We start from the raw sequence: 13,263 nt of genomic DNA, 5'->3' as shown, positions 1-13,263 counted from the left end.
CCCCCCTTTTCCCCTTACAATTCCCCTTTTTTTTTAAAAAAAAAAAAAAAAAAAATATCTTTAAAAATTTTATTTGGCTCTATATTAATTGAAAAATGAGAAAAATAATAACATTATTATAAAAAAAATAAAAAAACAAAAAAAAAAAAATTAAAATAAAAACAAATAAAAATAAAATAAAAAAAAAATAAAAAAATCATATAATATGAGAGAAAGAATTTTTTAAAGTGTGTGGGTGTGATATTTGGAAAAAAAAATAAAAAATAAAAAATAAAAAATAAATAAAATTGATAATATTGAAAGGGTGTGGTCGAAATTATTTTTATATATCACAATTAACAAACACACACACACACACCACTATCCCACATGTAATATTGGATTTTCTCAACTCCTCTTTTTTTTTTTTTTTTTTTTTTTTTTTTTTTTTAATTATTTTTTTTTTTTAAAATTATTAAATTTAATATTTAATATTTGAATATATTATATTATGCTATTATTGTGCTATAATTTTTTAAATTATGCTATAACTGTACACATATGGCATATTTATTTTATTATTCCAAATTTCTCAATTATTTTGGGTTTATTTATTTTTTTTTTTTTTTTATTTTTTTGTTTTGTTATGTGGTTGGGGTGGTATAAAAAAACAATATAACAACAATAGTATTGCTTTAATATCATAACTATTTGAATTTTTTTTTTTTTTTTTTTCTTTCTTTTTTTTCTTTTTTTTATTTTTTATTTTTTTTATTTTTTTATAAAAGAGATATAGATAATTATTATAAACAAAAAAGGAAACAAATATTGAAGAATAGTTTGCGTGTTTATTGAGAGAGACAATGTGTGGGTGATATTTTTTATTTTTTTATTTTTTTACCTTTTTTTTTTTTTTTTTTTTTTTTCCTATCCGAATTGATTTGTTCTATATATGTGTTAAATTATTATATAATATATATTTTGTATTTTTGAACTTCATTGGCCAAAATTCGATAAATAATTAAAAAATTTGGTATTGGGGATATGATTTTTTTTTTTTTTTTTTTTTAAATTTTTTATTTTTTTCTTTTTTTTTTTTAGAGATGTTAATTGATTAAAATGATGAATATTATAATAATTATATTAATAATAATAATAACAACAATAAAAATATTAATATAAAAATATACAAATAAATAAATCAATAAATAAAACTAATAAATATGTACAAAGAAAAAAAAAAAAAATGATTTAATGTTAATTTTTTTTTTTTTTTTTTTTTTTTTTTAAAAATTAATTTTTTGTTTTTTTTAATTTAATTTAGAAAAAAAAAAAAAAAAAATAAAAAATAATTTTTTTCATTTTTTTTATTTTATTTTGATTAAATTTAATTTTTTTTTTTTTTTTTTTTTTTGAAATTTTTATCATTTTGAGAAATTACATTTTACCAAATTGTTTTCAGATTTGATTTATTAATGGGGAAAAAAAGCAAATTAAATAAAAGGGGTGATGGTTGTGGTGAATATGTTGATGATGTTTATAATAGCATCAATATCAATATCAATAACAATAGCAGTAGTAGCAGCATAAATCAACAAATCAAAAATGACATCAATCTAAAAAATAAAAAATTAAATAAAATCAATAATAATAAAAATAATAATATTATTGAAAATAATTACATTGAAACAAGTTTAAATAATAATAATAATAATAATAATAATAATAATAATAATAATAATAATAATAATAATAATAATAATAATACTACAGATGAAAATCAAAACACTAGTGATGATAGTGAAAAATCTGAAATTGGAGATGAAAATAATAATAATTCTAAATTGGGAAAAAAAATGTTAAATCTTATTGCAATTTTAGAATGTATGGGTTGTATGGGCGAAATGATTTTAGTTTCAAATATTTTAAATTTCCTTATTGTTTTAATTATTGAACCATACATTTTTGAATTTTTATTATCAACTGAAACAAACAACACCACCACTACCACCAATACCACCAATAATAATAATAATAATAATAATAATAATAATAATAATAATACAGCTCTATATACTTCAAGGTCAATTTCATTTTTATTATCAATAATATTATGTATTTTTTACATTTTAAAAAGATTTGGTTCCCTTTTAAACTTAGACTCAATTAAAAAATCAATTAATTACGTTAAGAAAATTAATGAATCTCCTTCAAATCTCAACCACCAAAAAAAACAATACCACACTATCAAAACTCCAAAATGGTAAGTATTTTAATTTTTGAAAAAAAAAAAAAATTCCCAATTGTTATTTTTAGAAAATCACATTCAATTTCCCCCACACCCACATACACACCCCTTCCTCCAACATCTAAGATTGTTTTGATTATTTTACTTTAAAATAAATATAAAAAAAAAAAAAAAAAATCTTTTATTTTTTTAAATTTTTCTTTTTTTTTTTTTTTAATATTTAATTAATAAAAATAAAATAAAAAATAAAACCAATTAATTTTTTAAAATAAAAACCCCATTGATTGCAGATATTTCTTTTCAAAGATTTTTTTTTTTTTTTTTTTTTTTTTTTTTTTTTTTTATTTAATATGGGATATAATCTCAATAATTATCAATAATACTAATAATTTTTTTACATAATAATAATAATAATAATAATAATTAGGTTAGGAATTTTTAGTAAAATTAAAATTAATTTTAAAACTTTATTTATTTTCTTGGCATTCGAAGCTATTATTTTTGGTATTGTTTTATTTTTTCAATACTATACAAATCAATGGTTTTTTAAATTTACAAATATTAGCTATGATTTAATTGATCAATCTCAAATCTCAAATTCAACTACTAATTCAACTAATAACACCATCAATGTTATTAATACATTTCAAACATTTGATCAATTAAAATTACAATATAATAATATCACTAGTTTAGATTGGTTTAAAATTATTATATTTTTACTTGTTGGTCCAATTTATGAAGAAATTTTATTTAGAGGTGTTATATTTTATATTATGGTTAAAAGGTTAGTTTGTTTGTTTGTTTTTACTTTATTTTAATAAATATTTTAAATTATTTTAATTATTATTAATTTTATTTATAATTTTTTTTTAAAAAAAATAATAGATGTAAAAGTTTATTTATATCAGTATTAGTACCAAGTATATTATTTGGTTTATTCCATTTAATAAATATGTTTAATGGATATTTTTCAGTTTATTATGTTGGACTTCAAATTCTTATTGGTACACTATTTGGATTAAATTTATCATTATCATTCTATAGAGATCAAACTATTTATACTCCAATTATAATGCATGCTTTTAATAATTCACTTTCATTATTTATGCCAACTAAAATTTCAAATGAAATTATTCCAATCCTATCATTTATTATAACCTATCAATTTTTAATATTAATTTATCAATTTAAATTTAATTTTAAAAAAACTAAAATAAAATAACAAATAAAAATAATAAAAATAATAAAAATAAAATAAAATATTAAAATTTAAAAAAAAGATACACAATTATTGATTTAGTTTTTTATAATTTTTCTAATTTATTTTCAAAATTTGAAATTAAATATTTTATTGAAAATAATTCAATTGATAAAGTTGATAATAGAGCTAAAGTGAATTTTGGTTTTGATAAAGGTTTAATAAAACGATGAAAAGAGTAAATTGATAAAGTTGGTGGTAATAATAATAATGATGGCATTAGGATTGGATAAGAATATTTTGAAAGTAAAGTAGGTTCTTGAAAACCCTCTAAATCACTACGAATATAGAATCCTTCCTCTTTATCATTTATATGATTTGAAATACCTTTTATATGGCCTTTACCAACGATTGCAACCATTCTTTTGGAATGTGGTGCATCTCTAATACAACTTGCCATAAATTGGTCCCTTTCATCGATCAAACCACGTTGAACGGCCATTGGTAAATCTCTTCTCCAAATATCACTTTTCCAAGATGCATCAATCAATTCATTAACTGATTTATAATATTCTTCTCTAATTTCATCAATTGGTTGATTATAAATTTTAAAAAATGTTTTTACACCATATCCACCCAATTCTAAAATAGTTTTTAAATCTAAATAATTAAAAATTCTATTCCAAGATGATTTAAAATTTCTATCACCTAATAAAACTGAACATTTATTTAATTTTGAATATTGATATCCAATTCTAAATTCATTACCATAAATATATGGTTTATTATTTTCATTATTAACATTATTGCCAATTTGATTTTTTAAAAATTTATTATTCATTGAAATTTTAGTTGTATAATAATAAAAATTTTGATGAATTGATAAATAAAAATCTGATAATTTTGTTGTAAACCAATTTATATTTGGTTTTTTTAAAAGTTGACTAATAATTTGATCTTCAGTTGATGTTAATAATGGTGCTCTTTCATTTGATAATTCAATGAATATTGTATCAGGTTCAACAATTGATAATAAAGTTTTAATATCTTCACATGATTGTTGTGAAACATGAATTGTACCAATTAAATAAACAACTGTATTGGTTTTTTCATTAATTACAACATTTATAATCTTTTCTGAATCTTTTATATTCTCTTTAATTCTTTTTAAAATTTCAATATTTTCTTTAAAATTAATTTCATTCTTTTTTTGAATTTTATTATTTAAACTATCATAATATTCATCATTCATTTTTTTTTTTTCTATTTTATTATTATTATTTTTTATTTTCAGATTGAAATAAAATGAAAATGAAAAAAAAAAAAAAAAAAAAAAAAAAAAAAAATGCCCAAACGTTTTTTTAAATTTAAAAAAAAAAAATTTTTGGTCAAAAGCTTTATTTTTTTTTTTGGTTTAAAATACAAAATTATTTATTTATTTATTTATTTTTATATATAACTAGTTTTTTTTTATATATACTAGTTTTTAAAAGGTTTTTTTTTTTTTGATTTTTTTTGATTTCTTTTTTAAATTCTTGGATTTTTTTTTTTTTTTTTGACTCTTAATTTAAAATGTTTAATATTCTGGAGGTGGTGGCATTCTATTTTCGTCTTCATATTGTTGTTGATCATCATAATGTTGTTGTTGGTCATCATATTGTTGTTGTTGTTGTTGTTGATCGTCATATTGTTGTTGTTGACTATAATCTTGTTGTTGATATTGTTGATCATAATCATTTGTAGTTGCACCTTCTTGATAATCTTGAGCTTGGTAATCATATTGTTGTTGATCAGTGTGTTGTTGACTATAATCATATTGTTGTTGTTGTTGTTGTTGTTGTTGACTATAATCATATTGTTGGTGTTGTTGACTATAGTCATAAGTTTCTTGTGGTGGAGGTGGTGGTGGTTGTTGATAATGATTTGCATAAACATCTGGAAGTGGTGGTGGTGGAGCATAAGTTGAAGGTGATGGTGAAGAATAAGATAAATTATGAGTTGAAGCTGCTCTATTATAAGTATCATCACTATTACCTAAATTATTTGAACTTGAATTATGATAAGTTGAAGCACGGAAATTTGGAGTTGAAATTGAACTAATAGCAACGGTTGTCTTAGTAGTTGAAGGTATATCAGTATAAGCTATACCATTTTTATTATTTGAGAGACAAGTTTGAACATCAGCCAAGATTTCACCGATTTTATCATTGATTTGTTTCTTATCCTTAGAGTTTGAATTAAGGATTTTAGTGATATCAGCGGTTGGTACTGGTATATCGATAAGGGTACGATTGGTTGTGAAAGTTCTTTTCATAGCTTGGAAACCAGCCAAACCCAAACTATTATTATCAAGATGTAATGTCTTTAAACAAGTGTTCTTCTTTAGAGATTCAAATAATTCTCTACAAATATCATCACCCATATTATTACCACTAATATCCAATTCCACCAATTTACAATCATTTACTAAAGATTTAACCAATGGTAGCAACTCTTTACCCAAATAGAAACCTTTACTAACTGAACCAGCTAAAACCAATTTTCTAATTGAAACATGATGATGAACTGTACGAGCGATATGATCAACGATTGGTTCTGCCTTTGATGAGGATTTGAAATTTGAAGATAAATCAATCGATTGTAATGTTGAATTCTCTTCCAATGCTTGAACGATAAATGTGATACCTTTCTTTCTGAAACTATTATTTGCTAAATTCAAATGAGCGATATTCGAAGAGGATTTAATGGTTTGAGCAAATGATAAGGCACCTTTTTGTTCTAAATTATTACTTGAAAGATCTAAAGTACGATCATGTACTTGTATACCACTAGTGCAAGCATTTAAAATATTATTAACTTGATCACCTGTAATCGAACATTTTGACAACTTTATCTGAGCCAATGAATCACATTTGGCAATGATTGAACAAAGATTTGCAACTGCCTCTGGTGTGAATTTGTTACCTGAAAGATTGATATACTCTAATGATTCCAATTGACCTTGTTTCAAAGCCATGGTAACCTTTGTGGTATCCAATTGTGTCTCTTCTAAATTGATATGAACCAATGGTTTTCTAGGTGATGGTATTGAAGTATTTAAAAGAATGATCCAATCATGTAATGATTCCGATCCAATCTTTTCTAAATCATTTCTACTAACATCCAAATGTACAATGGCACCAGATGATGAATAATTCGATTGAAGTGTTCTAAAGAATATTGATGCACCCTTTGATTGTAAATCAACATTTGATGCGATAAACTCTAAGAATGGACGATTGAATGAACGAATTGCATTTGCCAATGAATTCATACCCTTATCAGAGACACGATTATCTGAACAATTCAAAGACACCAATTGATTGGTTTGGTTCTCTTTCAAGGCGTCACCCAATTGCACCCAACCATCATCAGATTCGATACCTGATAGATCAACTCTGACCAATGTTCTATTATGATGGAAAACGTCGGCCAATAACAATGGTATCTCTTTACGTGTCTTATTATGACACACAAATGTATCGAAAAAGGTATTATGTCTTAATGCTGCCAACACTGGTGTAAGATTGACAGCTCCTTCACTATTTCTATCAATACCTGCAAAATCATCCAAATTGAATACTCTTGATCCTTTGCTAACTGTCTCTTCCAAATAATCGATTAAATCTTGATTCACTGGTGTATCATAATAATTACATTGTGCTCTATACACTTCAAAGAATCCATGCGATTGACCTGGATCAATCTCATCAACTTCTGGTGCTGTTCTCTCTGGTGGTAATATCAATAAATTTGGTAATGCTTCATTTGAAAATGTAAAACTAATTCTATGAAATGCATTAATTAATAATTTTGGTATTGTTATACCAATATTACCACCTGTCATATCAATTGAAAATGTTGTAAATTTTAATACAACCTATTTATAATAAAAAAAAAAAAAAAAAAAATTTTATACATTAATATATTTATATATTTTTTTTTTTTTTATTATTTTTTTATTTTAATAAACCTACTCTATCAATATCATCAGTTCTAATTTCAACTAAATTATATAAATGACTTTCTCTTTGAACTTGTTTTTTACCACCAACTTTATTACGTTTAATTGAATAAATTCTATATTTTGTTAATACAAAAAGACGATCTTGAACAACATCTTTTTTATTTGTTTTTTTAACCCAAAGAATGAAATCTGGATCACACCCCTCAAGATCAAAAACGAATCTTTTTTCACCAGTAGATAATTCGGATGACATTTTTTTTTTTTTTTTTTTTTGTTTTTATCTTTTATCTATTATTTGTTTTTTTTATTTTTTATTTTTTTTCTATATTTTTTTTCTAAATTTTTTTCTTTATCCTTTTTCCTTTTTTTTTTTAAAAAAAAAAAAAAAAAAATTTCTATTCTTTGTTTTTTTTTTTTTTATTTTATTTTATTTAATTATATTTTATATTTTAATTATTTGATTGATTTTTTAAAATAAAAAATTAAAATTAATATTGAGTTTGTATTTATTATTTAAAATTCAAAAACACTGTTATATTTTTGAGTTGGGGTTGTATTGTTACAAAAAAAAAAAAAATAAAAATAAAAATAAAAAAAAAAAGAGGAAAAAATAAAAAAAAAATCTTTTGGGTAAAAAAAAATTTTTTTATAGAAAATAATTTTAAAAATATCTAATTTAATGTGAAAAAGTTTGTATGATTTTGTGAATGTATTACAAAATAAAAAAAATTTAAAAAAAATAAAAAAAAAATATTTAAAAATAATTTTAAAAATATAAAATAAAATAATATCTCTGGTTGTGAAATTATTGTTGTTTTGATGACGATAATTTTATTTATATATGTACATAATTTTTTTTTTTTTTTTTTTTTTTTTTTAATTTTATTTTTTTTTTTTTTCTGAGTGATGAGTTATTATTATTATTATTATTATTTTTAATTATTATATTATTAATAATATTACTTTTAATGATGAGTTACAAAAATTCTTTTTTCTCTTTATAAAAGAATAAACAAATAATCCATAAAATTATATATGTGTTTATACCCTACGTGTATATGTATATATTTATTTTATTTATAAACAAATAAATAAATAAATAAATAAAAAGCAAAATGAAAATGAAAATGATTTTTTTATTTTTTAATTTTTTTTTATTTTTTTATTTTTATTTTTATATTTTATTATTATTTTTTTAGTTGTGGTGTGTTGGAATAAAAAAAAAAAAATAAAAAAAAAAAAAAAAAAAAAATAGGTTGCCAATGGAGAGAGATATGATGTATAAATGTTTTTATCTTTACATACCGTTAATAATAAACAACAACAAAAGGACAAAAATTATAATTAGAAAAAAACTTTAACTGACAAGAAAAAAGTTCAAAAATATTTCCCAAAAAAAAAAAAAAAAAAAAAAAAAAAAAAAAAAACTTTAAAAACCTAAAAAAAAAAAAAAAAAAAAAAAACCTTTAAAAAAAAAAAAATTTAAAAAAAAAAAATTTTCTATTTTTTTTTTCCCCCAAATTTCAACCTAAAAGTCATCGATTCGTTGGACAAAAAAAAAATAAAAAAACCAAAAATAAATAAATAAAACCAAAAAAAAAAATAAAAAAAAAATTGTGCAAATGATCAAAATTTATTTTATTTTTAGTTTTGGTCTTATTTTATTTTTAGTTTTATTTTATTTTTTTTTTTATTTTTAGTTCTATTTTATTTTTATTTTTATTTTTATTTCTATTTTTTGACATTATTTTGATCATTTTTGGAATTTTTATTTTTATTTTTATTTTTATTTTATTTTATTTTTTTTTTTTAATTTTTTTTTTTTTTAATTTTTCACAAATGAATATTCAAAACATTTATAAAGAACCAAATTTATTAAATAGAATATTTTTAAATGAAAAAGGATATGATGTAGTTACGATACTAAGATATATTGTTTTAAAGATTGATCAAACTAATCATAACTTGGATGACTCGATCAAACAAGTATTTAACGAGACCACTGATCCCATCGACTACAGAGATTTCCTTTTAAATAGTTTTGTTTGTTTAAAAGCTGAAATAGATACAAATACTGCACAAAATAATCAAAATAATCAAAATAATAATAATAATAATCAAAATAATAATCAAAATAATAATCAAAATAATAATGATAATAATAATAAACAACAGACAACACTGAAAAGAAAGATTGAACAACAAAAAATACCAAATAATTCATTTTATAAATTATTATCATTAGTTAAACAAATAGAGTCAAAAAATGTTATTTCTTTAATAGGTGTAAGTAATGTTTTTATTCTATTTAGATATCTTTGGATTTACTATTATAGTTTATTTATTTATTTATTTATTTATTTATTTATTTATTTATTTATTTATTTATTTATTATTTAAATATTAATAAAAATAATTATACTATAGTATACAGGTGAAACTTATCAAAATACACCAATTGGTTATATATTAACAAGTCCATCATTTAAAAGAATTTCAGAAAGACATTTTGAAATTTTAGAGGATATCTTTAAAAATCATTATTTATTTACTAGATCAACCTCCAATAGAAACATATACATACAAATATCTGGTTTACCTGTTTCTTTTTTTGCTAAAAAAAATAGATATTTACAAATACAACAACAACAACAACAACAACAACAGCAACATCAACAACAACAACAACAACAACAACAACAACAACAACAAAACCAACAAAAACAAAAAATATTAAATAAAAAAGAAAATGATTATGAAAAGATAGAATCAAAAACTAGATTACCAAGTTGGATTAGAAAGAGAAATAAAAAGAAAGAACAACAACAATTAAATAAAGAGAATCAAATTAAAAAGAGGAATGAAGAACAACGAGAAAAACAAACAAATTTAAATAAAACAAATTATAAAGCAATAGCGAAACCAAGTTATAGAATAAATAATTTTATAAAGGATGATGAAGAGAATGAAAGAGATAATCAAATTGTTCATAATCATATACTATATTCAATGACGCCATCATCCACATTTTTACCAAATAAAATTTCAAAATTATTAAATAATAAGCAGTTAATAATTAATGGTAAAATCAGTTTAAATTATACAAAGAAATTACTATGGTATTTACTTTCACAACCACTCTCATCATGTATATCTAAACAAAGCAAACATAATCAAAAATCTTTAATTGACATATTACCAAAGAAACCAAATCAAATTAGAATTCAAAGTTCATTTAAACCAACATTACCAATATTCTCCAATATATTTCAAAAATTAAACAATACAAAATCATATCAACATATATTAGATTCCTTATATACAAATTATCATTTTGGTAGTAGTAGCAATAATAATAATAATAATTCAACAAAATCTATAAATATAGAATCAACACAAATTGATTTAAAATCATTAATTAATAATAATTGTCCAATTGATTTAGTTTATAGATTTTTGATAACAATTACTAATAGATTATTTTGCAAGAATAAAGTTTGGGGTAGTGAATATAATCAAAAATGTTTTAATCAAGGTTTAATTATTTTCTTAAATCAAACATCAAATAAAAAATTAAAATTTAATTCATTTTGTAAAAGATTTAATTTGAATCAATTTCTGTTTGGTACTAATTGTTCAATAATTTATTTTAAAAGATTTATGTGGTGGTTATTTGAAGAGATCATTCCATCAATAATTAGAAACTATTTCTATTGTACAGAATCAACAGATTCTTTAAAATTATTATATTTTAGAAAAGTTGATTGGTTCAAATTGGCTGGAATTCAATCACAAAATTTATCATTTAAAATTTATTCAGAGATTTATTTCGTAAATAAACAAACAATAGAAAATAGAAAATTTGGTATATCTTCATTAAGATTCATTCCAAAAACTTCTAATCTTAGACCAATTGTAAATTCAAAAAATAATAATTCAACATTACCAATTTTTAATGAAAATAATTCAACAATTTCAATGGTAGATTTCCCTGAATCAATTAATGATTCTTTAGCTACTTTTGCATTTCCAATTTTAAAATTTGAACTTTTAACAAATAATAATAATAATAATAATAATAATAATAATTATAATAATAATAATTTAATTGGTTCTTCAATTTTTACAAAGAGTGATATTTATTTAAAATTTAAATCAATTAGAGAAGAATATGAAATTTTTTTAAATAATAATAATAATTCAACATCATCATCATCACCATCATCATCATCATCTCAAGGTTTAAAAAAGAAATTATATTTCATGTCAATTGATATTTCAAAATGTTATGATAATATTGATCAAAAAAAGTTATTTCAAATTTTAAATGAAAAAGTATTTTTAAATGAAAAGTATTTAGTTCAAAATATTGTAAATTTTAAAATGAAAAAAAAGTCTGAATATTCACCATTTATAAATACTACATTTTTTGTTTCATCTTTAAATAATATACCAACTTTAGATGAATCAATTAGAATTCATAAAAATAATCAATCAGAAACTATCATTTATGATTCAAAATATCAACAAATAATTGAAAAAAATCAATTATTACATTTATTTCATTCTCATATTTTTAATCATTATATTCGTTATAGTTCAAAATTATTTCATCAAGTTGTTGGTATTGGTCAAGGTTCTTTATGTTCGCCACATTTATGTAGTTTATTATTAGGTGATTTAGAAAATGAAATTTTATTACCTTTATTAAATAATAATAAAAATAATAATAATAATAATAATAAAAATAATAATAATAAAAATAATAATAATAATAATAATAATAATAATAATAATAATAATAATAATAATAATAATAATAATAATAATAATAATAATAATAATAATAATAATAATAATAATAATAATAATAATAATAATAATAATAATAATAATAATAATAATAATAATAATTTAGAATTTAATTTTTTAGTTAGATTTATTGATGATTATTTATATGTTTCAACAGAAATTGATAATTTAAAATCATTTAAAAATTTATTTCATAATGGTATAACAGAGTATGGTGTAAAAGCAAATCAATCCAAGACTAAATATTATTATTCAGATGATGAAAATAGTGGTTTAATTAAAAGAGGTGATGGTGATGATAATGATCAATTATTTATAGCATGGTGTGGTTATTTAATTAATTGTAAAACATTTGAAGTTCAAAAAGATTATTCAAGATTATCTAAAAAAGTTAATAATGATAATTTTACATTTTTTAATTTTAATGATAATGATGTAGAAACCAATGAACAAATTGAATGGAGAAATAAATTATTCAAATTTCTAATTTCAAAGCTATCAGATAAAGCACAACCAATTCTTTTAGATTTAACGATTAATTCTTTACCAACAATTTTCCTAAACATTTATCAGGTAATATTATTTTGTGCAATTAAATTTCATTGTTGGGTTAATGAATTCTATTGGAACCTTAATTTTAATGCAAATTTAATTTTATCACAAGTTATCTCTAGAATTTCAAATTTTTTATTTAATCAAATTTTAAAAGTAAATAATAATAATAAAAATAATAATAATGAAACTCAACAACAACAACAACAATTCAATTTTATAATTTTATTTGAAATTAATTGGTTAACACTTTATGCATTTAAAAGAATTTTAAAAAAGAAACCAACAAATTATATTCAATTAATTAAACAATTAAAAAATAGATTAAATCAATTAAATAATTCTTCAAAAACTTCTTATATTCAATTAAAATATAAAAAAACTATAAATGATAATTTATCAATTGATATTTTAAATATAATTTATTAAAAAAAAAAATAATAAAAAATTATCAAATATATATAT

At 19.9% G+C, this 13,263-nt stretch overlaps 4 protein-coding genes across 4 annotated transcripts; 2 read left to right on the top strand and 2 right to left on the bottom strand.

Annotated features, from left to right (window-relative positions):
• Positions 1-1,454: 1,454 nt before the first annotated feature.
• DDB_G0293976 (hypothetical protein) lies at positions 1,455-3,452 on the top strand (the record flags this gene model as incomplete). The annotated part of the gene is made up of 3 exons (XM_628873.1): positions 1,455-2,242; positions 2,793-3,014; positions 3,116-3,452. The coding sequence occupies 3 exons, from the start codon at positions 1,455-1,457 to the stop codon at positions 3,450-3,452; spliced, it is 1,347 nt and encodes a 448-aa protein (XP_628875.1).
• An 82-nt stretch (positions 3,453-3,534) lies between these two features.
• On the bottom strand, positions 3,535-4,680 carry DDB_G0293922 (hypothetical protein; the record flags this gene model as incomplete). The annotated part of the gene is made up of 1 exon (XM_628872.1): positions 3,535-4,680. The coding sequence occupies one exon, from the start codon at positions 4,678-4,680 to the stop codon at positions 3,535-3,537; it is 1,146 nt and encodes a 381-aa protein (XP_628874.1).
• Positions 4,681-5,004: 324 nt separating this feature from the next.
• DDB_G0293920 (hypothetical protein) lies at positions 5,005-7,687 on the bottom strand (the record flags this gene model as incomplete). Its single annotated transcript, XM_628871.1, has 2 exons — positions 5,005-7,347; positions 7,445-7,687. The coding sequence occupies 2 exons, from the start codon at positions 7,685-7,687 to the stop codon at positions 5,005-5,007; spliced, it is 2,586 nt and encodes an 861-aa protein (XP_628873.1).
• A 1,586-nt stretch (positions 7,688-9,273) lies between these two features.
• Positions 9,274-13,227, top strand: DDB_G0293918 (hypothetical protein; the record flags this gene model as incomplete). The annotated part of the gene is made up of 2 exons (XM_628870.1): positions 9,274-9,720; positions 9,862-13,227. The coding sequence occupies 2 exons, from the start codon at positions 9,274-9,276 to the stop codon at positions 13,225-13,227; spliced, it is 3,813 nt and encodes a 1,270-aa protein (XP_628872.1).
• Positions 13,228-13,263: the final 36 nt, after the last annotated feature.

Source organism: Dictyostelium discoideum, assembly GCF_000004695.1.
Source record: "Dictyostelium discoideum AX4 chromosome 6 chromosome, whole genome shotgun sequence".
In the NCBI taxonomy this organism is placed as follows: Eukaryota; Evosea; class Eumycetozoa; order Dictyosteliales; family Dictyosteliaceae; genus Dictyostelium; species Dictyostelium discoideum.
This window is presented reverse-complemented; position numbering and strand designations above follow the sequence as displayed.